The 26,927-nt window shown below is 38.9% G+C and overlaps 2 protein-coding genes and 1 long non-coding RNA gene across 6 annotated transcripts in view; 1 reads left to right on the plus strand and 2 right to left on the minus strand.

The window, feature by feature from the left end:
• Positions 1 to 8,536, minus strand: part of LOC122419206 (SH3 and multiple ankyrin repeat domains protein 3) — a 180,320-nt gene extending 171,784 nt beyond the window's left edge. For 3 of the 4 annotated variants that reach the window (XM_043433557.1, XM_043433556.1, XM_043433559.1), the window contains exon 1: positions 7,913 to 8,536. The gene's annotated coding sequence lies outside the window, so the exon portion shown is untranslated. The remainder of the gene's footprint in view (positions 1 to 7,912) is intronic. The other variant, XM_043433560.1, reaches the window with a different exon arrangement.
• A 115-nt stretch (positions 8,537 to 8,651) lies between these two features.
• On the plus strand, positions 8,652 to 10,289 carry LOC122419476 (uncharacterized). The gene is made up of 3 exons (XR_006262901.1): positions 8,652 to 8,694; positions 8,933 to 9,041; positions 9,909 to 10,289. It is a non-coding gene; the product is annotated as an uncharacterized lncRNA (long non-coding RNA).
• An 8,944-nt stretch (positions 10,290 to 19,233) lies between these two features.
• LOC122419475 (AE binding protein 2 jing) overlaps positions 19,234 to 26,927 on the minus strand; it is a 117,742-nt gene continuing 110,048 nt past the window's right edge. The window contains exon 8 of the mRNA XM_043434067.1: positions 19,234 to 26,863. Within this exon, the coding sequence (XP_043290002.1) occupies positions 26,686 to 26,863 (178 nt within the window). The 3' untranslated portion in view covers positions 19,234 to 26,685. The remainder of the gene's footprint in view (positions 26,864 to 26,927) is intronic.

Below are 26,927 nucleotides of genomic sequence, written 5' to 3' on the forward strand. Positions count from 1 at the left end.
AAAACTTGTTTAATATTAATTTTCAAGTTACATGATTCAATTTTATTCTCTCGAAACTTTAAACGCGTTTTTCTCGAAACGATGTTTTTTGATGACCTGGTTGAGAGCTAACTTCTGTGAAATTGTGTCCAATCGACTTCATTCAAAAAGAATTCTCTTCAGAAAACTTATCGCTGTCGTCGCATCGTAAAGTCTTTTTTAAATCGTCGACTTTCTTATTTATTAACATTTTACTGCAAAATTTTTGTGTAAATTTGCATTTTTTTCTTTAAATTGCCGCCATTTTTTTCTAATCAAAATTTTCAAATTAGCTACGATGCTGCGATAGTTGTACTGTTATAATTTAATAATCTTTTTGAATTTTTCATTTCAGATTCTTGCTGTGACACTTGTGCTGTCAACCGACGAGGAATCTTTTTTTTTTTGACACCTCCTCTGCTTGATAAAATGCACTAAAAATATTGAAGAAAATTATCCTTGCATACTTCATTATTTCAATAATTAATACACAAAATTTCAAATTACAAAATTCTAAAAGAGCCGTTTAAAAAAAAAAAAAATCCCAAAAAATACCCCATTTTTGAGCCTGTCACACTGATATTTCCCCTGAAAGCACTTCTGCCATAAACGAACCTCAACACAGCGATTGTTCGATGGGACAAGCATGTACCTACGTTTTGTCAACTCTCGGCTCACCCTTTTCCCCATTTCTCTCCTATATAAACACACGAAAATCTATGTCTATAGAGATTCGGGCGAAAAGCACTTACGCGAATGATCGCACTGTGCGAAATTCATGTACCAACCCTTTTAATGGAACCCCCTTTGGAGGTGTGCACACCGAGGCTGGCTGGACCCAGGCTCTTTGCTGTGCACATACTGCGATGCTACACAAGTACTCTTTGGTTACGTAGCTCCTCTCGAAGTATGCGAGCTGCGTACTTTGGGACCATTGCCACATCAATTTGCAACGATGCTGAAGTTTGCAACGCTCGAGTCCAACGAAAGGAAGAAAAAAAAATTGTGATTAAGCAATTTTTCATTTCTGCAGGTTGGAAAACTACGAATTGCAAATTCGGCGGGGGACGAAATTGGAAAACTACTGCAATTATTGGAGGGTTCTTTCAAATAATTTCGTTGGACTCCAACGTTGCAAACTTCAGCGTCATTCATTCGCATTCGATACTTTGTGCTACGTGCGTTTCGAGCACGATGCAAGAATGTGGGAAAACATTCTCAGAAGATAAAAAACCTTTTATAAAAACAATAACCGAAAAAGATTTTGCGTAAGAAACCATAAAAATGTTCAAGCTGAAAAGTTCTTAAACGAGGGTCGATTCGGCGTGGAACACCTCGTCGATGAGACATTTGGCGCAGACGAGCCAATGACACTGAAACTTAATATCGTGCATTTCCTCACGAATATAAAAACTTATCTAGAATGTTTGTACATTTGTCACTGGAACATTAGTCGTGAGTTAACCTGACTCAAGTTTAGCATCACGAGGACGTGCACTATCGTAATTTTTGGGTTTATTGTGCCGCGTATTAAGTGTGCTGAGATTAGATCGCGTTGGAGGTCACACCTGCGCGTTTCCTTCTGGTCACTCGTTTTCGAGTATTTTTTTAGGTCGATGAGATAGTCGTACGAACTGTGCGAGCGTCTTGTACTCGCACAGTATCCTTATCAAAAATCCTTATCAAAAAACGTATCGGCCTGTGCGCTATTTTTTTGTGCCATGCTTTCTCGTATAAAAATCATCCGAATGATGATAATTCCAGATATTCTGCTATATAAAGCAGGCAGTTTGTTAGCTCGCGAACTTGTTCTCCCCCGCCCTTCCTCCATCGGGAGGTAACCAAATATTATCTTAGGACACGCAATAAACGGCACGTTACACGATTGCTGGCAAGCCTGCCCAAGACCCTCTTTTTTCTGTCCCCGTAAAACTACGTGCTACATTTTTGTCCAGGGACATCTGACTCGTGTCTCTCGATCAGGGTGTCTAATTTTGACAAGAACAGAAATTTCATGACTTTTAAGGCTTTTTAAGTCAAGGAACAGGAATTTTTCATGACTTTTCTTATGGTTCTGATACTTTTTATTCATCTTTTAATTATAAAAAAATTCAATAAAAATAACAAAGAAATGATATTTTATTTTGAAATAAAGAATCTTTTTTTTCTTACAAACTATTCATTCGATATTCGTTTTTATATCGATGATGAGTATTGACGAACCAGACATTGTCGCCACCCCGCGAATTTTGAAATCATGTTGAAGAAAACCAAAAAATCGACAATGACAATGAGCGTTGCAGAGATCTTAAAAAATCAGGTTGTTTGGTAATTTTTCATGACATTTAATGATTTTTTCAGGTCCGAGTGTAATTTCATGACATTTAAGAATTTTCATGACTTTTCAGGTCGTTAGACACCCTGTCGATCCCTAAAATATCATTCCAAATTCATAAAATAAGGAAAATTTTAATTCCGATGTAAAAAAACTCAAGACGAATCGATCGCGTTTCTATTTCTATCGAGTTGCGAAGGTTTTCATTTTTTTCGAGATTTTAATTTTTATTTTAATCAACAGAAAGCGATTGAATGATGATTTGGGTGCTTCGGGATTTCCTGAGGTTTGTACCTGCACGAAGAAGATCCGAGAAAAGAAGCGAGTCGAGTGAGCCTCGAGAATCGCGTAGAGTTTTATTGTTCCAAGAAATCTTTACGAAACGATGCGCAACGAGGATTATTTATCGTCTATATTTGGCGCACCATCGCGTCACATTTGCATGCAACACGGCCTTGCGAGAGCGCAAAACATATTTTTTAGATTCGTCCGATGTCGTCCGCATCGTTTCCGAAGTATTGGTGAAAACATCAAAATCCCCATTCGAGGGAAGCAATGATTTTAGTTTATTAACGACTGCATTTCTCAACCGCCTCCGATGAGCGTCCTCGGAGTGTCCGCCGCGAAGAATTCGTTGCGAAAAAAGCAGCGACTGGAATGAGCAAAAAAGAAAGATTATCGAGTCCCACGCAGGCAAAAAACTCTCCATGGCCATAAATCGCAAAAATTCTTCCACCAAAGTTCCGCTCGATGAATCGCGAATCCACAAACACCCGTGCGCATAATGCTCGTGAAAAAAAAATGAAGATTCAGGATTGCGTTCGGCAGGTTCGGTCTCTCGACGACGCGTCGATGCCCGTCGACACACAGGGAAACAAACGAGCGATCGAAGCACACGATATTGCGAGCAGCGAGCTCGACTCGCTGCACATACGTACCAAATCTACGTATAACGTGAACAAATTTGTAGACTTATCGTTTATACGCGGAGTGAGCCAGTACGAAAGATGATTGATTAATCGCGTGCACGTGTTCTTTCGATTCGAGTGTATAACGTTCGTAAGGAGAAACTTGAGGATTAATACAGAACAGACGATCAAGTTTAAGCACACAAGTCGAAAATTGATCCCGATGCTGTGCACGATCCGTGCAAATCCGTATATTTGAGTCTGCTGATAGAACAATGATGATGACGAATGCGAGGACTCGTATTACGTCACATAACAATACGAGTATCACGATTCCGATCAAGTTTGGCCGAGAGGAATTCCTTCTGGTTGAACTTTGGCGAAATTTTTAATCCACGACCTCTGACCTACGAGTAGGTTGTGGAGCACCCCTGTAAATCTAGCAGAGCAAAGTCCCAAAAATGACGACGCTGAAGTTTCCAACGTTGGAGTCCGACGAAATGAACGAAAAAAACGTATGCAATTCACCAATTTTTTATTTCACGAATCGTTGGTGCACCTTGAAAAACTACGAATCGCAAATTTGGCAGGGAACAAAATAGGAGAATTACTGGAATTATTGGAGAGTTTTTTTCGATCATTTCGTTGGACTCCAACGTTGGAAACTTCAGCGTCATCAAAAATGAATTTACTATGGACGAAAATAAAATGTTTTTTATGTGCTACAGTAAAAAATTTTTTGTGCTTTTTTCGGGAAAATTGAAAATCGAAGTGCTCAGCTATGCTCTGCTGCACTGAGAGAAAAAGTCGTTGCAACGAAGAAATGTGGCATTGCGGGGTGCCGATGAAATATGCGATCATCACAAAGTTAAAAATGATTGAATTACCGAAATTGTTTGAGATCAAACTACAGATTCATTTTATCCGAAAACGTTGCAGTTGAATGAAGAAAACTCTTGAAATGACTTTTTTTTCTCGGTGTAGCTTATCGATGAGCCAGCCAAACACTTCGATATTCAATTTTCCCGAAAAAAGGCACAAAAATTTTAATCGCAGCACATAAAAGCACTTTATTTTCTTCCATGGTAAATTCAATAGTGGGACTTGGCTCTGCTAGGTTTACAGAGGTTTGCGGAGCTTCGAGTACGCTCGGTACGCTCGGAGGAGAGACTATTGTGACACGAGGATCGATTATTCGTAAGAATGTCAGATTCGAGCCTGAACACAAACGTCAAAAGACACGCGGTCAAGCTCCCAACCGGTGCTCGAATATCAACAAGTTTCCCAAAACACTGTGCGGTCTCGAAAACAATGTGACCTTGAAGCTCTTTCCGTCTTTCTCGGCCCCGCGGAATCGATAGGACGAAGAAGCAAGTGAAAAATAATAAATGGGCGTCGTCGAGTGTGCTCCCCTCGACGGGAGGGGCTTTCCTTTCTTGCTGGTGAAATTCGACGTCCAACACTTCATTCCCTCGCTCTTCGCACTCGAATATATGCTTGGGAATTTTCTAAGAAATTTTAGCACGTTTTCTCCTCGGCTTCGAGACTCCTCGCACATTGACGAATGGAGCGACGCACTGCGTCGCTGTGAAAAGTTACACACTCCGGAGAGACAGAGAGAGAAAGAGAGAGAGATTATTGGCAATGTGCAATAGTAACGTCACGTGAAATAACAGCGACGCTGAGCTCAGGAACATGAAAAAAAATCCCATCCTCGTGTCTTCCAACCCTACAAAAAATAAACACTTGAAAATTTAGCTCATTCGTACCGGTACAAACTTCACGAGACAATGGAGCAACTATAACAGCAGCAACCGTAGAAAATTCATGCAAATAGCATGTTATTCGGAGAATCGATAATTGTTTCGTTGCATGCTCTTTTTCTTGTTTACGACTCCGCACATACTTGTTATCCGGGGTACGAGACCGGTGTCAAAAGAAAAGTCTATTTTTCTGAAACTCGGTCACGATGTGAGCGCACAATAATTTATGTTTTTTTATGGAAATTTCGTCCAATCCGTCGGTTCCACGTATCCATTTTGGGTATGGTTTTGCATAAAAACGTTTGCAGTTTCGTTGCGTTACGAATTTTCAAGTTTTTAAGAAGCGAGAAAACTTCAAAAAAATTAGTCACATTGATTCACCTGAAAATCGTGATTTTTGACTATTTCTGCGCAAATCAGTTGACATCGTCGAACTTTCGTTTTTTTTTCATCGCGAAAGAAGGCGCGCGAACGTATGTGTGCGTATAATTACGAGACTAGAAACTCCAAGTGCCGTTTTACAATATATACACGACGAGAATCGATGAACGTACAATTTAGCTTTAATGTCCAATGGTTAGTACGGCGTTTATTATATACGACGAAGTATTGGCAGATGCAACCGAGGGGAAGAGGGAGGAGAGATAAAAAATATGAAAAAAAAGAATGGGAAAGAAAACGGCAAACGAGAAAATATATCGTTTGAATTATCATTGAATGGAGCACCGATGTCGTGGGTGGCAGAGACTCGAGTGTTTGAATAACGTGTATCACGATCCGAGAGAAAGGAAACACTCTTGCGATAAATATTTTGTTATTACTCTCGCTCGTGCACTTCCTGACTCCGGAGAGCCCTCTTCACGACATTCGAACCACCAACCTGGTACACACGCCATGGCGCAGCATTGTTTCGACTTTTTGTTTTTCCGAACATTATCTCCGGGTCGCACAGGCGTCTGAGCGTTTCAAAGAACGAGGGAGAAAGAGAGAGAGAGTGTTATGGAAAGGCTCGTAATGGACTCGAAGAACTAGAAAAAACGACGCCGCCCAGGTTTTCCGTTGACTGAAAAAAAACACGTGGATCTTAGGAAAGAAACGTTTAATTGAAAAATCTCAAGTTCAAAATCGAAATCGAACGATTACAAAAAAAAAATACTTTTTTGCCACACTTGGACGCGCAGTGTCGAGCGATTTTTTTGAAATTGGGGTGAAAAAAAATTTCAATCATCCAATTATTGCTTGACTGAAAAATAAAAAAAACTTATGACGCCAGCGGACACGATGCAGACAATTCGTTTCAGGATAAGGATTCTCGATACTCGATAATTCGATAAGTACAGTTAAAAAAATAAGCGAAAAAAGAGCATAAATTTGAGTACTAACATAAAATTGAAAAAATTAATAATAAAAAAAGAATTTGATGATTGATTTTCATCAGTCTTGGTGACGATAATGAAAGAATTTATTCCGAGAATCGATTTCGTAATGACACGCATGATTGAACTTTTGTCTTATCAAAAAGGAACAAAAGAATGACATCATCGCTAATTCATAAAAAATAAATAATTATTGCAATCAAGTTTCAGCATGCCTTTCAATTTTTCTGAACCTATTAAAAGATTCAACGAATCTACATATAAATCGCTCTCTTTTTATCAGTCATCTTCGATCTCGAGGGATTGAGAGAGCACCCGAAGCGAGATGAAGGAACGATAGACAGAAGTGCAGTTACTGGCGTATCAATGAAAAGCGTAAAATTCACGAAAATTTCACGATCCCCTCGATTTATTATGACAGTGTTCTTGGCTTTCGAAATGAGTGGTTTTTATTCACGAGAAAATATCAATGATATTTTCTGAAAAGAGTTGTCCGTAATTTATTTGAATTTCATGCGAAAAGAAAAAATGCTCAGGCGACCTAAGGCCTCATTAAATTTGATTCAGGTTATTTATCGTAAATATCGTTACTTAGCACGGGCCTCGCGAGTTAAATAATCCCTCGCGTGCCACGCCTTTCGTTACCGGTTATTTTTCATTTTTTTCCAATGATAAGCTACACGAGTTCTGCGATCAAGTTAAATTGAAAAATATGTACAGTGTACGTTTGAGAAAAAAAAATAATAAAAAATAAAAATAACTAAACACCTGTTTTTCTAACTCAGTCCGCAAGGAAAATTTTGCACCGAGGTCACCATGGTCGACCCCGCGTTACGTAAGTCAACGATCATCGCATCTATCGTGTTTCTTTATACGGTATGAATGTTGTGTATAAAAAGTACGGGAAAACCTGTTGGTCGATCGCGAAAGGGGAAATCATCACGTGTACGCGTCACCGTAATCATCAGGAGGGATCCTCCAGAGAGGTTGTTCATTTATGCCGAATTATGCGTATACGTTATAATGAATGTGCATGTGCGTCTATGAATATTTTCTAGTAAGTTGCAACGAGAGGTTTGCAAGTATTTTACACTCGTGAACGCGACAATTTATTCATCAACGTAATAACCGGAATGTCAAATGCACAACGGCGCTTATCGATCCCGATGAATAATGAAAGAAAAATAAACAGCTGGCGATAAACACGAATTGTTTGCGCGCGCATTTCTACGAGTCGCTTTGCGTGACTGGAAAAAAGCTTGAAAAATGTCCTGCGAGTATCGAATGTCGCTTTATTCCGAATCTATTTCAAAACAACGCGAAAAAGGTGACCGCGACTCTCTCTCTCTATTTACTCGTCACCGCACTCAGGCGTACCCTGATCCGTTTCCAGAGACCCATCGGCAGCGAAAAATATCCTTCGACGTGTACGCTTAATATTACCTCATATCCAGCCGTGGTACGAAAAGAAAAGAGAAATGAGAGAGCAAGAAAGCGTAAAAATGTACTCACCAAAAAAAAATAAATTCCAGAAGGCAGGTTAGCTCGAAGATCCTCTTAAACACACTTCTCTATTTTCCTTCGCTTCGCAAAAAGTACAGCCTCGTCTCGTGTACTTTTATATTTCTCAACTCTCGCAGTATATTCGTTCAAAACACTTCAAGATGGTGGGTGGGTTGTTGTTTTTTCCGTAAACGCTGATATTGATATTTTCTCGTTCTTTTATCGCTGTTTGATCGCGCGCGCGCGCGCGCACACACACCGGAAGTTATTTATGACTAAACGTTTGAAGACAAAACTAAAAGAAAAACAAACTCGTGTACGACACTTTTTTCCCCACCCCCCGGAGCACACTCTCTTTGACACTTTTCGCAACGTCGATGCACTTTTCGCAACTATGCGGCGACGTTCACGGACACTTTTTACAACCGTTTTTTCAAATTATTTTTATTTTTTTATTTCATGTAATACGATCAATATTTTTTTACGATAGCGAAACGCACGCGCACGGAAGCTTCAATCTAATTCTTCGACAAAAGAATTGTAGACGAATGGAGATACGGTACGAATGGGAGAGAGAGAGAGAACACGAATATAAATATGTCCTATCGCGTCGAACTCGCGTTCGAGACTGAGCGTATACACGAGTACGCGTACACGAGACACCGATCGGCTGGAGCGCTGGCCCCTTCCCCCTCCCCCCGCTCGCTTCGACGGCGACCGAACGCTCGCGAGACTCGAACACACGCCATAAACACCAAACGCGGAATAACCGAACTCATACATTTGCGGAGGTACGATTATACGTTGCGAGGATATTTTGTGTTTATTGGTACATTTAGCGGGATTAAGATTGGCCAAAATAAAAGGCGCGCGCACAAACGTCAGTGCCTGAAGCTGAAATGATTTTTGTATTAGGATCGAGCATTCTATCACGAACTTTTGTTTCACTTTAATAATTATGTTGATAAGTAAAAAAAGAGAACCCCTGGAGCACGCCGTTGATATACAGAATAATTGATCGTTTTGAAGGTTATGGTCACAAATGACACTGCACACGCGACGATCCGCGGCTCATGTGAATCGTGCTGGGTAAAACGGCGAAGCGCCTGGAGCCCGGCCTCATGGACGAGATGAATACGTACGTAGTTCTAACGTCCAACATAATTTGATCGTTAATAACCGGTAAGATCGTTCGATGCAGCAAAAATAATTTACGAGTATTATTATTCACTTGAAAACAACTATTGTACGAGAAGTGAGTTGACAAAAACCCGCAGCTGCAGCGACATTTTTTACGATGAAACACGAAACAGAACGTCCAGCACTCACTATGTGTATTATGCGGAGGCCTCTCGCTATTGATGAGCACTTTAAAACACTCGTATAATAAATAATGTAATTTCGAAATCGAAGTAACGGAGATAACAATTCCTTGGAACGCCACCTTAATGAGTTTGACATTTTTATTATTGTACGATATTTAGTGGGATTCGAAGAATTTTTTGAAATACAATAAGAAAATTACGACGTCCTAATCGATTTACGAGACACCGCGAGAGTCCCGAGTCTTTCCGCAAGTTACGGCCTTTTGTCTGCTAAGAATCGATACTTCATATTCGATACTGGAAAACGAGGAGACTCGTTATCTCGTGCAGATATGGACATCGCAAATTATAAACTTTATATATGATCATCCGGAGCAAATAATAATGTATCTTAGTATTTCTCCATACCGTATTTCTCTAGAGGGCCATTTTGTATATTCCGAAGTTGGCGCATGCACGCATGCGCACACGCGCGCGATATTCGTGTTTAATACTCAACAAACTCGTTATTGGCAATCCATTTACGACAATACCTTTTTGCGTTTGCGAGCGCGCATTCACTCCGTACGTATACAAGGTGCTCCATCATTGAATGTGACCGAAGCCAAATTATATCAGAAGCAACGTTCGAAATCAAAGAGTTTACCATTTTTCAACGAAACAATTTCTAACGGTTCTAGGTTAGGGCGTGCAGATGGCGCGGGAGCGACTGTTTCGGCCGGCTTCGACTCATGCCGACCGACTGTTCATCGCGAATTTTTCGAACTCGAATGAATCTTTAGGTTAGGTTTCGTAACGACTCACGACTTCACGTGTCACGTGAACTTGTGTTCCGCGGATTCTCAATCTCTGGACACCGTGTTCGTAGACCCAAATGCATGGATATGTTGTGTTATATATTTAATCGCCACAGTGATAAGAAAATGGTTGTGTGCCTCCCGGGACAATTGCGTTATATGATACTTTACGAGCAGCCGAGACGTACGTTGTTCTTATTCCTTCTTCCTCTCCCAGTAATGGTGGCTGGAGTTACAAAAAAACATCAATAAAAATATGTTTTGAAAAAACAATTCGTTTTCACATGTATACATATCGCGATGTTTCTTCCTGTCGATCTGTCCTGAGGTCACCGACATGATGATTCAACCGGCACACAAGACGCGTGAGTATTTCTTGCTGCAATTATCGCGCTGGAGCGCCATACTCTTAATCGAATTTCTTATCACCGCGAGACCGTCAAATAGACAAACAATGGAGCTGTTTCTCTCGTGCGTTTCAACAGTGTTTTTCTATTTCTTTTTTTTCTCAATTTTATCACACACTCTCAGTCGATCTCGCTAAAAGTCAGAGCGACTCCAAGCTCGAATAAATCTGCGTTTCTCGTATTCTAAATTTTGAATATAAAATTGTAGAAAAGTGATGCGACGAGTACGCGCTGCGGTCCTAACCTCAAAATGTTCCAAGTTGAACTTTTCCGTTACGGTTTGACCGATGAAAAAAGCTCTGTTAGGGGATATAAGAAAGCTGCAAAAATCTGCTGATAAAATGAGATAAAAAAAATGAACAAAAAATTAAGTTCCAAACGTTGAAACACCAACGTTCGACAATTCGTTCGTAAATATAAGAGTCAATTTGCATCTGCGAGCACGTTATTATTGCGAAGAATATGTATTAGCACGTACAACGAATACAAACCATGCTTGGTGGAAGTTTTATATCAAATGCCGAGACTACGAAAGTGTTGCATGGATACTCGTGCTATCGCAACGCATTTTACTCACTTCAGGGAATATGTTGAAAATACGAAACAAACGATTCATAACAATATATAAGATTCTTTGTGTGCCTGGCGGAGTTATCGAAAAAATTGTTTATATCGACGGATGGCGGTAAAAACTGCGTGCCTGTGCCAGCGCTCTTTGTTCTTCTTTCAGCGTTCTAATGATAGCGTAATATGAATATTGGAGAACAAAATATAAATAGGACCGTACGTGCTCGCCAGTTTATCGGCTTCGCGGAGTCAGCGTTGACACAACACTTTAACGTGAGTTTTATCGAACATGTTCAATCGCTTGGTACGTGTCTCTATTCCGGAAATTATTGATAGAAACTCTCCGACTTATGTACATAACAATTGACGGTCACTAATGTTTACCTTTTTACAAGCTCGTATGTGACACCATTTACAAAAAAAATGATAAAATTTCGAAGAAACTGTACCTGGAAGAATAACTTACGATTGTTTTTTTACATCACGGTTCTTACACCGACGAGTCACGCTCGTGAATTGCATTTTCAAGGTAACGAATTAAGTTCCAAGTATCGAAAATCATGAGTGCGAGGTTGATTTTGTTTTCAAATTTTTTTAAGGGAACAGAGCTTCTTTTGGTAGTAAAATAAATCAGGAAAAGTTGATTATATTTTTTTTAATTACTCGAATATTTTACAAACTTTGGTGATATATTTACAAAGTTTCTTCAATTACAATCAAATATTTTGTTCATTTTTTGTGGTTTTCTTCCGAACAATCGTTTGGGTTTTGGAATATACAATTTGTATTTCGTTACGGCTTCTTTCCTTGCCTAATGTTGTGCGCACAACATTTTATCATCACGGGGAAATAAATAGAGAGTGTGTCAGTGAGAATTCGGAGAGACGATTTTTCTTTGAAATTCAACGGATGCGACATTGTATTTTTCAAATTTGATCGATTTTCTGCGCTTCACGGATCTGAGAAACGGAGATTTCTGGGCGAAGAGAGATCTCGGCTATGTTTATTTTTCACTGGAGCTCGAGGATACCGCTCTCATGAGTGATCCCCGGAAACGAGTCGTTTCGTTGGAGATTCCCGGCGAACTGTAACCCGGAAGTGACGGACTTTTGATCGGAATTTCCTTTTTTTTATCCACATTGAAAAATTAAGGGGTTTTTGTGCTTCGGTGAATCGCGAAACTCAAATGAGACCCGGAAAAAATTATTTTTGAAGAAAAAACCATTTTTTCTAGACAATTGAGGGAAAGCTGGTTCAACCGAGTAGAAATGAAACTCATTAAAACTTCGTGCTATTGCATTCGGTCAATGGAGTATGAATTTGATTGGATTCTGGACGGAAAGTGTACGACCACGATTAACGCTCGATCGCCCTACCAGTCACATCCGAAATGTTCCTTGCTCGACAGTTTTATACCGCTAAGCATTTTACATAATTTGAGAAGATCGATGTTCAGCTGAAACAGCGCGAACCAATTCGACTTTAATTTACTGCTCACAATTTTATTTCCAGAATTATTATTTCGTGAATTCAAGCCCAAAATCCCGACACTGGGTTCATGCTTTCAGGGTTCTTGGTGCAGGATTCGTTATTTTTCTTTCGTCATGGAAATTTTCAGCGTACGTTAAGGTAGTTCATGCACGGAACGATTTTTTTTTTAAGAAAGTCTTGAAATTTACTCAGACTTTCAATCGACTGACATGCAAATCAAATTCCAAATGGTTCGTTTTATTGGTTATTTAAATAAACGTGTTCAAATGTAAAGAAAAACACACGAAGTTTACGAAAAAGTACACAATAACGATTGAGTATACAATGAAGGTCTGGGAAAAAATTCGAGGCAATTGTCTTACCAGTAATTCAGACATATTGCGTCAAAGATTGAACGAAATTGATAATGAGCCCTCGTACAACTTGACATTTGCTTATTTCGGAATTTTGTTTCTTCTTGGCTCAGGCTTGGCCCATTCCTGTCATAGCCTTCCGTTTTTTTATTAATGACGTTGAAGTTTGCAACGTTGGAGTTCAACGAAACGAACGAAAAAAAGATTTATAATTAATTATTCTTTTATTTCACGAATTATTGATGTGGCTTAAAAAATTACGAATTGGAAATTCGACAGGGAAGAAAATTGATGGAGATTTACTGGAATTATTTGAGAGTTTTTTTAGATCATTTCGTTGGACTTCGCGACGTTGCAAACTTCAGCGTCGTTTTTATTAACACTGCGAATGTAATTTCATTCGTCAAAAAAAAATTTGAAAAAATGTATTTACAATTTTGCATTAATAAATCTGACATTAGCGCGCAGAGTGATAATATCTTTAATTGTGAAGTGAAATTCGACCCAATTCAGACCCCCGTAAAATACGATCAAACGGGCAAGATCTGCCTTAAAGAATGGAAAGGAGCACTTTAAGAATATTTTGCTCTCGCATCACAAAATTTGTTTCGTATTTCATGACTCGAGTTCCACAGAATATAGTATAAAACTTTTTTCTTAGTACGAGAGTTCAAACAAAAAAACTGATAATCAAACGAAGATAGAATTCGAAAGAAGATCGCATAAAAGCGGACACTTTCAGTCGAAATTTACGGATGTGACCGTGGGCGGCTGGAATTTCGATTCGAGGAAGCTGAAGACGATTCGGGGAGAAGATATTCGCGTCCCAGCAGAGAATAGAACCGTAAATAATAAGACCGTCGTTGAATTACGCTGGCACGTGGAGAAAAAATGCGCGTTCGTATAATCGATCGCGAGGAGTGTGGGACCGGCGCCGTTCGGAGTCCGTGCGTCGACACCGATCTTCCTCTCGTCCGAGCTCTTAATCACGAGAATATGAGACACGGCGGAGACGCGTCATTCCACGGGCCCTTAAAGAAAGGCTGAACGGAGAAACGAGCAAAAAGGAAACGACGCCGCGGCGACAGGACGAACGATTTTGCTCCTGATCGCGAGAGACGCATCGACCAACTTTAATTTCATCTGCTGGTAAAGATAGCGCACTCGAACTCTCGGGCGACAGGTACGACGTGTCTTTAACTGTAAAATCGCAATGTAACGGCCGACGGCAGGGGCGGCGGGGGGGGGGGGGGGGGGGGGGGGGGGGGCGTGCAGCACAAACAGTATAGAGCAAGAAACGAAGCTTTTTTCTCTCTTTTCCTTCTCTCTCTCACTCTTTCTCTCTCTCTCTCTCTCTCTCTCGCTTCATCTTTCGCGTAATCGCATCACAGCAGTAGTAACAGCAGCTCAGCTCATTCCCCTATTGCCAATGTTGGCTCATCGCAACATCTCCAGCGCGAATCCCCCCGGCATTATATCGAGCTGCGATTCTATACGCTGCATTTTCTTGTGGCCGATCGATACACCATAGTAATAGAGCAATAATGCATAAGGCATTCTCTCTCAATGTAAACACGCCTTTTTACCCAAACCTCCGGTTTTTAAAATCATTTTATCCAATATTCACTGGATACCGAATTAAAAACGACGAGTTTTCATTAACCGCGTGCAACGGCCTTACCGATCCAGTGTGAAATGCAAGAAAATGCTTCGATGCTTCGATTTCGATGATGGAATTTCGCTGCTTCTTCGTCGGGATCCAATCGAGCGACGAGTTGGTACAAAAATTAATTTCACTTATATATCGCCGTTCGGTTATCAAAAGTGAAATAAGTTTTCAAAGACATCGCAATTTTTCGACAAAAGAAACGGATCGCACGAGTGATTCAAAGAATTCTCCATTTCGATAGTTGAATAAGTGAAAATTTTGAAAAAAACTGACCCGTGAGGTTTTGGGATAAAGAGCACGATCTTTCCCATGACATGAGACGATCTTTCATGACAACGGTATTTGTCTGCTTCACTGCGAAGAGTTTCCATTTTTAAAAAAAAACCAATAAATCGTATAAAGTACCGTGGGACCAGAGGATCTCAATAATGATGTGTTTTATGATTTATTTCCGCACGAATTCAAGAATCTGTCACTCGTTTCTCATCGTATGATTTTTTGTAGGAAAAGATCGTAAAAAAAGTGAGTGGAAGCAAAGTAATTATGACCGACGGAGGAACCGATTCTCGAAGCAATTACTCCGCTTACGATTATAGTTTTTTCTGCATTTCCGGAACTTTTCGGACTTTGAAATCAGAACGATTTGCTGGGAGAAAAATCCGCTCGCGGTGCGTCATGCACGAAGATAAAAAGAAGATTAAAACAACCGTAATTGCAACAGAGGCGAGGAATGAGCTTGAACGTTGAGACATTTGCACGGTGCGCAACGCAGATTTTCATGGAAAGAGAAAATAAAATTTTCTCTTGATTGAAGAAAATTTGATTTTATTGTCATGAAAATTAAAACTTTGTACTGTAAAAATTTCCAAGCATCCGCGCTCGCAGCCTCTTTCTGTTGCTCTAACGGCACTTTAAACCTTCAATTCTTCAGTAAATCTTGAAACGTTGATGAAAAAATCGTCTCATTTCAAGCGGAGTGTCCTGTAGAGATAAGTGCACTGAGAAAAGCCTCGTGGCCGGACGGACTCGCGTCAGAGATTCCGAGGCGGAACGAGCAAATCAACGTTCGGCTCATCGCAGCCTCCTTTTTACCTGCTTTTTATTTCCTTACTTTATTTCTTGATCTTCTCTTTCTACAGCATCCACGTTCGGGGATCTCAACGAGCCAGTACCGAAGACGCGTACGGGTTTTTATACGCGGAAGTCCGCGGCATCCGTCTTTTGCTTCCTCTTGAGCGTCTGCGTGCATTTTATATGTACTCGGAGATGCATCTCCCTCGGGGAAGCGGAGAGAACCGAGGATTTTGTCGATTGGACCGCCTGTGATCGTACGGATGAGCAAACGCCGTGTACTTTTCCCCGCGCTCGTACAAATTGCTGAGCCACAGTATTACGAAATAGGTACGAGGAATAGCGGCATTTAATGCGCCGTCAGGCTTTCCCGCTCATTAACGTAGCTAATCAGCCGGATTGCGTCGTAAGTATCTCCGGTTTTTCAATGATGTTTCAATGTATCAACGATAATGATCGTCCCAGGGGGGCTAAATCGATTCCGAAATAATAATAGAACCGCCTCGGTGTTCCGACTCACCGCTCATTACCGAGCCATGATCCCGAAACCGTGAGTAGGACCGCTGAATTTCGTGGATCTTTGGAACTCGGCCGATCCGACGAGCAGGTTGTCGATGGATCAGAACGGGCGACGCAGCGCACGGCCACGGCTGGAGACCGTGCACTCGCCACCGGATGGAAAATATCGGGTTTCCATGATCCACGCAAAACTCCTGCGTTCCGAAAAGGCTCGTATGAAATTTCTGTCAACTCGGAGGAAACGGAAACCGGACGTTATACGACGTTGCACTACGCGAGCTCTCGAAAAAGGCGAGAAATTCTTTCATGAGAATACCAAGTGCTACGAAGACGGAATCGAAAATCCGATTTAATTCGAGTAATTAGCCTGATTATTGGGGCGGAATAAATGCACGGTTTCGATTGGTGACGAGTCGAAATTTCGAGCAACGGTGATAATCTCTGAAGCGGCTCCGATCGATCGGGAACTTCGATAGAGACCGAAATTTCAATTTGCTTCGAGAACGCAGAATTGATTAGATAGCGAAAATACGTCGCGATGTTTTTCAGCGTGGCTCGTCGCACGTCGAAAATATAAGTTTTCATTAATTTTCGAGGCTGAAATTACGATTAGATTAGAAAATAGTTTGATTCAGATTACGATAAGAATCGAAGGAATTCCTTCCTCGAACTACCGTTTCGTGACTCATTACTCGGATATCAGGCGATGAGGCTGCGAAATTCGCTCGTTTGCTCGCTCCACCTTTATAGCGATGCGTATTATTTAGAATCGGGAATTCGTCGACAAAACGTAAAAATTTTCGTAAGGAACCTTATCTGACACGCTTCTTTCGATTGCCATCGTTTCCCGATTCTAAAATATTTTACAATCACTGTACAAGATTATTTCCGTAACGACTCGAAATCAACGGATTATATACAATAGTTCAAATTATTCGTGGCAAATATTTGTTCTATAACTCTCTCATTCAGCGTGTAGCACACACACGAATAACAAACTAATTACAAAATGGAATTTTGTGATTTTCAAATTATTGGACGAGCCGCAGGGCGATCTAGAAGGATATTTTGTTACGACTATGTCACCGTGCCAAACATTCTTCAGTTTCGTTACCACACCCTGCAGCTTGTGATGCTACCAGCATGTTTTCTCAATATTTTTATTCCATTGCCAAAAATAATGTCATTATCGTAATCCAAGAAAATGCCAACCATGTTTTTACGGTTTGAAAAGTAGTGAATGTTTTTTTAACATTTTTTCAGCTCCCAGTCAACGAAATAACCAAAAAATAGAAAATTATCATTCTCAAAACAACTGAACGTACGAAGGTTTGTCTGGGAATATTTTTTATCGTAGATTTATCAAAATACGTAATTGATCGTGTTGAGTTTTCATGTGTGTGTTGTGCTAAAATTGCGAGAATTGTGCCAACGCGAGTAACCAAAGTTTTTGTTATAAAGCTTCATTAAAATCTGATGCATCGTATCGCCGAAAAGTTATTTGTCGTTGAATTTCGAGCATCCATTGATAAACGAAAGAAACCTGTAAATTTCACATGCCTCGTTATTTGTAAACGATTCCAAATGGCTTTCGTGCTGTTAAATGAAACAAGGAAAATATCTTAACGAGCTTTTGTCGACAGTAGCCTAATTGGGTTCTAGAAATAACGAAAACCATTCATAAGTACTACATATCAAGTTAAAAAAAGACTCGTTTCAAAAGCATGCAATAAAACAAGTTGAACGACTGTGTTCAGACAAAGAATCAAATAAATTGACTTTCGGAATTGGTCGAAGCGAAAATTCACAGGGCAATCTAATCATAAGAAATGTTTTCAAGCCTGATTAGTCGATTTTATCTTAAGGCGAGAAATCTCCTTAGAATTTTGAAAAAAATGATTATTTTTATATGTTTTGAAAGTTCTTCGATACTCAAAGAATATACTGACCAAAGGAAAACTAAAAATTAAATTAAACGCGATTATCTCAGAACTAGCATGTCAAAAACTGCTCATGTCGTAGCTCAAAAAGTTATAGACCGATCTGGATGAAATTTTGGGAGGTTACTCTCAGCAAAATAATCGGAAGGATATACCTAAATTTTGAATGGTAGCGTGTAAATAAATAACTTGTTTGGGGTCAAATATGTCGAAAAAATGGTCGAAATTCGAACTTAAGCAAAATCGCTCCCAAATTCTCAATTATGCAGTCTGTCATCATTTTTTAGGTACATCCTTAGTATGTCAGTAAACGAACGACACTTATTAAATAGTTTCAGCTGAACACAAAACCCCATGTTCAAATTTGAAAATATCAAAAAAAAAATTGTTTCATTCCCTCTAAAAAATTCCGCAAAAATACCTATTTTTCCCCTTCTTGAGGGATTTCTCGCCTTAAAATACCCAGTTAGTTCGATAAACGGAAAATAATTGACGGTATAAACGTGATTTGTAAAGCTGTTGTGCAATCGTGATTCGTCAAAACCGAATTGAATGTGCGCCGTAGTGCAGGTCGAAATTCTTAAAAATTCGCTACTTTTAAAACCGTTTACAGTCAGAATATCCTTAATGATGTTCGGCAGTTCGTGTTTTAATCTTCACACGGTGTACATTGATTAGAGAGCGCAATAAGGGGATGAGTACTTCGATCCGATTTTACTACTTGTGAGAGACAGATTGATGAGTATCGGCAAAAACGTGTAGTATTTGAAAATTGATTAAATCGTGAAATTGAAGAAAAAAAACATCAGCGGAGTATTATCGATCTAGATCACCCTCCAGTTCATCAAAGTGAATATCACAGAAAAGCTTGGTTGTCCCCATGTGATTTCGCACCGTAACACAATACATTTTCTTCTCTCACTATTTTTCATCAAGTTTCACGTTACAGAGGTATTTGCTCATCATAGTCGAAAATCTGTTTCCCTATGTACAATGAAAAATCTTTGTTTCACACAAGTCTCGAGCTCATTGGCCTCCGGGTAATTCGCGACTTCAGAAAAGGATTGTGGTTCACTTAAGCACATATTTGTCTCACGGTATTGGAAGCACCGAACAGAAATATAATCAAAACAATTTAAAATGTACAACAAATACAAAAAAACGAAAAAAAAAATTTTTTTTTTGACAAAATTCTTATCGAAGTCAGTTGTATTTGAATAAAATCGTTTCTCAATACACTTTATATAATATACATTCGCTATTCTCTATTACATTATATGCAGGCTTTTTCTCGACGGTGTACTAAAAATTACGTCTGTATATAATACGATTGTAAAACGAACAAAAGAGAAAAATAATATAAAGGAATTTCATCTCGAAACAAACCAACGTTTTTTCTCAGCTTTTATCGTTCGAGATATCAGATGAAAAGACACAAATGAAGAATTAATAGAAAACGTTCTTGGCTCGTAACCACGTGTCTGCTTTGACCCGCAATCGCGAATACCCGAAAGTTATTCTTTGCTTCAAATATATTCTCTCTCTCTCTCTCTCTCTCTCTCTCTCATGGTTTTTCTTCCGCACGAAATTCTCTTACACCCTTGTGGTATTTTTTCATGAATTTTGTTTGATCGACTCACGCTCTACAAACAATTTGTCATAAATGCAAGAACATTTTTTTCTCTTATATTATACAAATATATCATTTCATATATATTTGTACATATGTTTGGAAAACGAAAAATTGAATGAAAGTCCACGTGTACAGAGCATACGATAGCTCAGGGCTAAACGACTTATTATTTACAGAATTTTTGTTGGAGCGTGAACGAGCCCTCGAAAAATAGAGTTTCACATTTTCGAATGAGAAAAAATATCCAGCCTCGTGCGTGCGCGTGTGTGCGTGTGTTTACGAGTTTTCCTTTTCTCGGGACAAATCTGCAATGTTTTCTGGTTTTTCTTTTCAACGGTTTTTCTTCGTTTTCAAGTGATTTGTTCAAGTAGTTCACGAGGTAACAAGAAACAAAGCCAATTTTTCCTTGATTTTTCGACCAACGTATTATCTTCTCGACTCTCAGAGGCTCTAGATAAATCTCTTCAAAATGGTTCGGATTGACAAGTGCCCGCGTATTCAACGCTTGAGGAAATAAAAATTTCAAAGCCATCCGGCTTGTTGCTCGAAAATCGACAGCATTTCACGATGCAACGAGCATCTCAATTATTTGTGCATCGACGTACTTGTAGAAATCTTAACACGAAATAATTTTTTTTGTTCTTCAACATTGCAATTTTGTCTCGATTGTTGTCGTTTCCTGAAAAAATATGGACACGCGATGGTTTATTTTCTAATTACTGTGTTTTTCTTTCTTTAAATATTTTCCCTTTAACTACAATCGTCGAGCTCTTAATTTTTGTTTTTCAATCGTATTTATTTTATGTACAGAAAATGTATTTTCTCTCTCTCGCTCTCGCTCTCTCTCACTTCTTTTTCTCTACAAAATGGTTATTACAATTTCATTAAACGCTATTTTCGCACGCTCATTCAAATCGCTCTCGCCGATATTTATTCTGGATAAATCACAGAAAAGAAAAATTACATATTCATATATACAAATATATGTATATAGAGGTTTTGCGAAATTCATCGAATCGCACGCAATTATGGGTACCTAGCGCGAGTGCGATTTGCGCAGATGAGAACGCAAAAGGTGTTTTCGTCCGGAGGGGGCAGTGACGGGTTGTTTTTTTCGTTAGCATAATTCCTTTTTTCGTCTAAATGAATTTGGCCTCGCAATTCAACGTGACGAGCGATTTAGAGAGTCGTACAACGTTCAAAATTTATACCTCGAGCTATGCGCGAATGGAAAAATAATGATAAAACGGCTAATGACCGTACGACAATATCGTTTCAATAATTAATTGAAAAAACCGTTTGCAATAAGTATATTGCGACCAGGATTTGTTCGAATGACCGCATCACAATTTCGAATAATCAATTAATGCGTAATATTAAATTTGAACTAAATAAGTTTGATTAATCGTTTCTCTAAGTATCTCAAATCGAGTCATTCAAAAATGTAGCTCTTGAAGGACACTCGTCTCGATGTTTGCGATGCCGGCAGTGATTCAATGACAAAAAATTTATAATCGAAAGGAAAAAAAAAATCCCACCGGTCTGTGTGCTCGCTCTAAATCTATGAAATACTCACTATTTAGCGGACCATTCTTTCTCGCTCTCTTTTTATCCTTTTGTAGTGTTACACAACATACGCTTATCAAATATACAAGAGCAAGGCGTATAGGTAGGTGTGCGATCGCTAAAACGTGGAAATAAGTTCTCTCAGTGTAAGAGAACAAATAAAAGGGTAGGGGGGGGGGGGGGGGACACATTGTCGCGAGGAGTGGAGAATGTGTGAGCGTGTAGAAAATGTACAAATGAAAGTTCAGTGGTCGATTCTCGATTTTCTCGCTGGGATCGTTCCACGTCGCTCGGTTTAATTTCCCGAGAGAAGCACCCTAACTTATGAAATAAAACTTACTAATAAAACTAAAGAAAAAATCGCTAATTGCCGATAAAAACTAAGAACGAAAAGAAACTAAATGGAACACATTTCACAAACGCTTGTAAATAGGCGTGTTTTGTTTTGTTTTTTAATTTCAATTAATTTTTATTAACGCATCGATCGAGAGTCATGAATTTCTCATGGTTTATTCAGTCGTCGAGGTGCTTTTACGAATCCCGATCCTTCATTTCGTACCCCAAATTTATCGTAGGAATTAATTACCCTTTTTCTTCTTTCCTTTCTTTCGCGTCCGTATGAATTTCCGTAATTCGAGTTATAATTATAACCTACGGTATCGTATCAACGAGGCAATTCGCCCACAGTCTTCGAAGTGTCGAAAATAATAATGATTATCGCAATTACGCCGATACAATTATGTTTGCGCAGTCTACGAGTTCGACAAAAAATTATACAAGATAATGAGCCTAAAGGAAACAAAGGAATAAAAAAAAATCACGCCGGTGGGATTAACGTTGGCAGGAACGTTCCGAATTGGTACACAAAATTTCTCTATTTTTCGATAACAGCCGTTCAGTTCGAATTTTCATGACATTCTGACAACTCTTTTTCTCGTTTTTTTTTCTGTTGTAGAAGAAAGAAAAACTAATTTTGAATAAAAAATAACGAGCATAATGCGATACCGAATTAGCTGCACTTACTATTTAATTCAAACTGATTTACACGACGAAAGCATCGGTTTTCGAGTTCATTGTTTTCTTACTCTCCCTGTACCCACTCATGGTTGTTTCAACGAGATCAAGCTTGAACGAACACGAATTTCATCCTGCTCACAAATATTGAACAAATGAAAAATAAATCAATCAAAGAAATTATGGGTTTGAGCAGATTTGGTCCCACTTGGCTAATTTTGGAACGAGGGCAAAAAAACAAAATTGAATTACAGCCGTTTGAGAGGTTGTCTTCATTAAAGGGATTTCGACTTGGAAAAAAATTGTGTTCTGGGTTGTTTTTTTTCAACCGTTCTGGAGCAGGATCAATGAAATTTGGTTCGCCATGCCACAAGAATAAATTGAACGCACGTGGAACGTAGCCAGGAGCAAATGAGAATACGACTCTGTGACAATCGATCATGAATTTCACTAAACGGATGTGTATGCATGTGACAACCGTATGGCGCTGAAGTGTTTCGAATGCCAATTATATCGTGGGTAATAAAAGTTGTGATTTACATTTAAACGAATGAAGTTATCGATGTAATTCTTCGACAACTTGTCTTTGGGAGCTTTATTTGTCTTTGATGGTATCAAAGAGTATATTTCGAATATGAAGAACTCTTCAAATTAAATTGAAATCAGAAAAAATGAACTACGGTAAAGTTCATATTCAAAGTGTTTCATGAATTCCTAAAAAAAAAAAATAGGAAATTAAATTGCAATCTTACTTGGACAAACGACTGAAAGAAATAATGATGAAGGCAGCTCGGTTTTGTTAGAAAATTCAAAATATTTGTACAGCTAACGACAAAAATGTTTGTTCGGTAATCGATTTCAAACTTTGTACTAAAAATCTTGATACGAATATTTTTTCTGACTGGACGTCAGAAAGCATAGATAAAATCTCCCAATAAAAGTTGATCGAATGACATCCGATTCAAAAAGATTCAACGTTGTTGTTTCATTTAATCTCAAGCTCATTGTAAAAGACTTTCGTCGAAAAAATCTTTCGTGTAGATTGGCAGTGTTGTTTCTTTAATTAGTACGAAAATTCGAATGAATTTTCCGGCTTAAAAAGTCGTTTGATAGACCGAATTGGCAGTTTCTGTCACTATTATTGAAACACATTGCTAGAAATGAGAATTACCGTGTTTGAAAATTTATTATTCTCTACTTGGAATGAGAATGAGAATAATACGATGATGATCTAACGATCGTTCGACAAGGAGAGCAAATTAAGAAAAGATTAGCGAGTGTTATCCAAAAATTATGAAGTAGAAAAATGTTGCAATCGCGTATAAAGCCACATCCGCCGTGCGAAAAGATAAAAAGGGCAGTGTTCTTATTACTTTTTTGGCAGTGACGAGTTTTCATTTATTTCTCCGATTCGCTACTCTACTTCATTATCTCCCGGGAGAATATATCATTTTTTTTACAAATCGAATGTATTTCGACTATTGAGTTCTGATCCCGTGTTGTGCGCGTTTGTCTTGTTTTTAAGAACGAGCGAAAACTATGTTTCTTTTGTTTTATATGAAATTTTTCGCGTAGGAAAGAACAGTGATGACACGTAAGAAACAGAGTAACAAAAATTTGTGTAAATTGGATTACGTCGTAGCGATAATAATTTGTCTAACTATTTACACGATTTGTCGGCGGGTTCGGTGTCCGACTTGGGCGTTTCGGAAATACTCTATAAGACCTATATATTCCTGGAGTAGAACAATTACGAATTAATCGAAAAAAAGAAGCAAAAAAACAAAAATCTCGAAGGATTGCCGCATTTTGCTTATCTTCTTTATATAGCTGATATAAAATTGTCTGCGAGTATCCGGACGCGGTATAATTAAAAATCTACAATGATTATACGATCGATTTTTTTCTTTCGTTACAATGAATTATTAATTAATCGTTATTTGTTCACTTATAAGCTTAAGATGAACTCTTAATTACACGTATTGGCAGTGTTTCTTAGCTGGTGTGTCTATGTCCGTTTATGTTTTTGTCGCTTCCTATGCTTTTCTTTTCTCTATATATTCTTTCATTTCAATTAGCTTTTCGAATTAAACTAGATTCGTCGACGCTGACATAATCGTCGAACAATCCAAGCACACTCATTATTCCGCTTTACATCTCTTTCTCACGTATTCATTCTTCACCTGATAATTCACGGCTTTCAATAACTCTTCCCTTTACTTTACAATTTACAAGTTAAATTTTCCTTAATCGATACATCATCTCTGTACAATATTTCGCGGTTCAAGAACGTGAACGGGCGCGATAGTGCGAGAGAGGTCATTTCCCTCTTCTCTCTTTGTCTTTCATCACTTTTTTTCACGATACACAATTTCGGCGTCTGGTCACGCTCTTGCAAGCAGCGATTATCCGATCCCTATTATGTCTCGCTTCACATTACGAAATTGCCAATATATTATTTTCGATCTTCCGTACAGCGGAACCTGGCACGAAGAATGTTGGGGTTAAAAACAAAAATCTCCCATACGAGTGTGTAACACAGTCTTTCTATTTGACTCCTTCTGAGGGTAACAGCTCTGTGTTACGATAAATGAAAATATTTCATCTGTACGAACTGACGAAGGAAATAATCATTAAAGTTTCAACGAGACAGCGTTAAGTGGAAAATTGTAGTCAACCGAAGCGAAAGTCTTCAAATTTTTCAGCACAAATAAATTTCACGTATTTTCAACGACAATTCGATCTTGCTCATTCTCAGAAAAAAATGAAAAACGCGTCTCGTGAACTCGAGTTTAGACAAATTTGTTAGCCAAGAGTGACGAAATAGCGTTCTTGAGCTCTTCCAGAGTTTTGAAAATTTGTATTTTGTACCATTTTCTCCGTCGATTCATCTCATAGGAAAATAATAGAAATTTGTGAGTTTTATATTTTGAAATTTTCGTTTATTCAGGCACTTCGAAACTGCAAGAAAATTCAACTATGTTCGGGAAAAAATAGGCTTTCAAGAGAATCGGAAAATTTGAAAACGGGTATTCGAATCTTCAATGGCTGACACGGTACTTCGAGACTGTTAACCTCATCCAGATAAATATTTCCAGCCCAAAACTGTGTTTACCCTTTCGCATTAACATCATTTGTTCATCTATCGATCGAAGTTTGTCAGCGTGTAATTGTATTGTTCTGTTTTTATGTTCGCTCCACCCAAGAACCTCCAAGACCCAGAAGAGTTCGTACGACCGATGTTTCAGATATTAAATGATTTCTCTAAGGCCACCAGAGTGATTATTTTTTCTTCTTTTTTCTCCTCTTATTATCGTTAGCTAACACTTAACAGGTAAAATTAGACATCGGTTGATCTTCATTATGGAGATCATTTGTATCTTTTGCAGTATTTTTGTTTGTTTTAAATCCATCTCGTTATAACATGTATACTTATCAAATCGTTCTTTGTCATTCTCTTAAGATGTCTCTTAGCCGCACAATGAATTTATCGCCATCGCCGTGTGTAAACCCGGAACTGAAGGTTCAAAATTTACACCATAATCAAGTCTAGCCGAGCCAAGTACGCAAATTCTACGATCCAACGGTGAGGCACTTTTTTCTTCTTTTTCTTTTCTTTTCTTTTCTTTTTTTTTTTTATTTTAAGGTCTCGAACTCTTCTGAATCCGAAAGTCGGATCCTCGGGTGGAGAACGATCCTCGTCGAATCACAGACAAGGAAGAGGAATACCCGCATTGGCAGTTCCGATTTTTGTGTTCCCCTTTTTCATCTATTTCGCTTAAGATGTCACAGACATTAGGCTACATGAATTAGGAATACCTTAGCGCTTTACTCGTAATAATTCGTGGCTATGAGCAGCCTTTAAACCTGGCTCGATTATAGTATGTAGGTGTGTGCGTCGACCACTTTCTTCTTTTTCCTTTTATACTCTCGTTTTTTTTTTCGTTTGGATCCGACGTGTCCTCCACATTGCCAAATCTTCCAAGTTGCATTCATCAATCCGATCAGTCTCCAAAATTAGCTCGTAGTATCGGCGCCGTCCTTTTGGCCAGTCTTCTTTTAACCGCACGACGTTCGAACCCCGCTCGTAGATAAATCTCGCGACGGTGTTCTCTTCATTTTGAAGTGTGTGATTGTTTGAATTTTCGAGATCTTCGAGTGACCAAAGTGAATTTTTTTTTCATCGTTTCGATGAGATGATCCATCGTTGATTGACTCCCTTCTCTCTTCTTTGTCATTTATTGTAGTATCTTCTCTCCCTCTTTCTCTCTCTCTCTCTCTCTCACTTCCGTTAATTCGATTCAACATTCGTCACAAGTTTCTATTTCGTCTGATTCTTGCGTCAAACCCGTTATTTACTCCAGTAATTGGTACTCGGATTCGCTTGTTCCCTCGTCGCTCAAGCTTAATGTGACACTTTCACGGCACCATCACGAATTCTTGACCGGTTTTCGGCGTTGCTTCGTTCTAGTCTGAGGCGGTGTTCCACCGTTAACGGCGGGATATAGGACCAAATTCACCTCGTCTATGGATTTTGTCGCTGCTTCACGAATTCCTATGTGCTTCGTTTTTTGTGCTTCAGATTCTAAAACCCATTCGTCCGGCGTTCTAAAATAAGCAATGCAAATGGAAAAATATTATTTTCAAGTGCTTAGGAAATTAGCACGTTTAA

Source organism: Venturia canescens, chromosome 1 (assembly GCF_019457755.1).
Source record: "Venturia canescens isolate UGA chromosome 1, ASM1945775v1, whole genome shotgun sequence".
Taxonomy (NCBI): Eukaryota; Metazoa; Arthropoda; class Insecta; order Hymenoptera; family Ichneumonidae; genus Venturia; species Venturia canescens.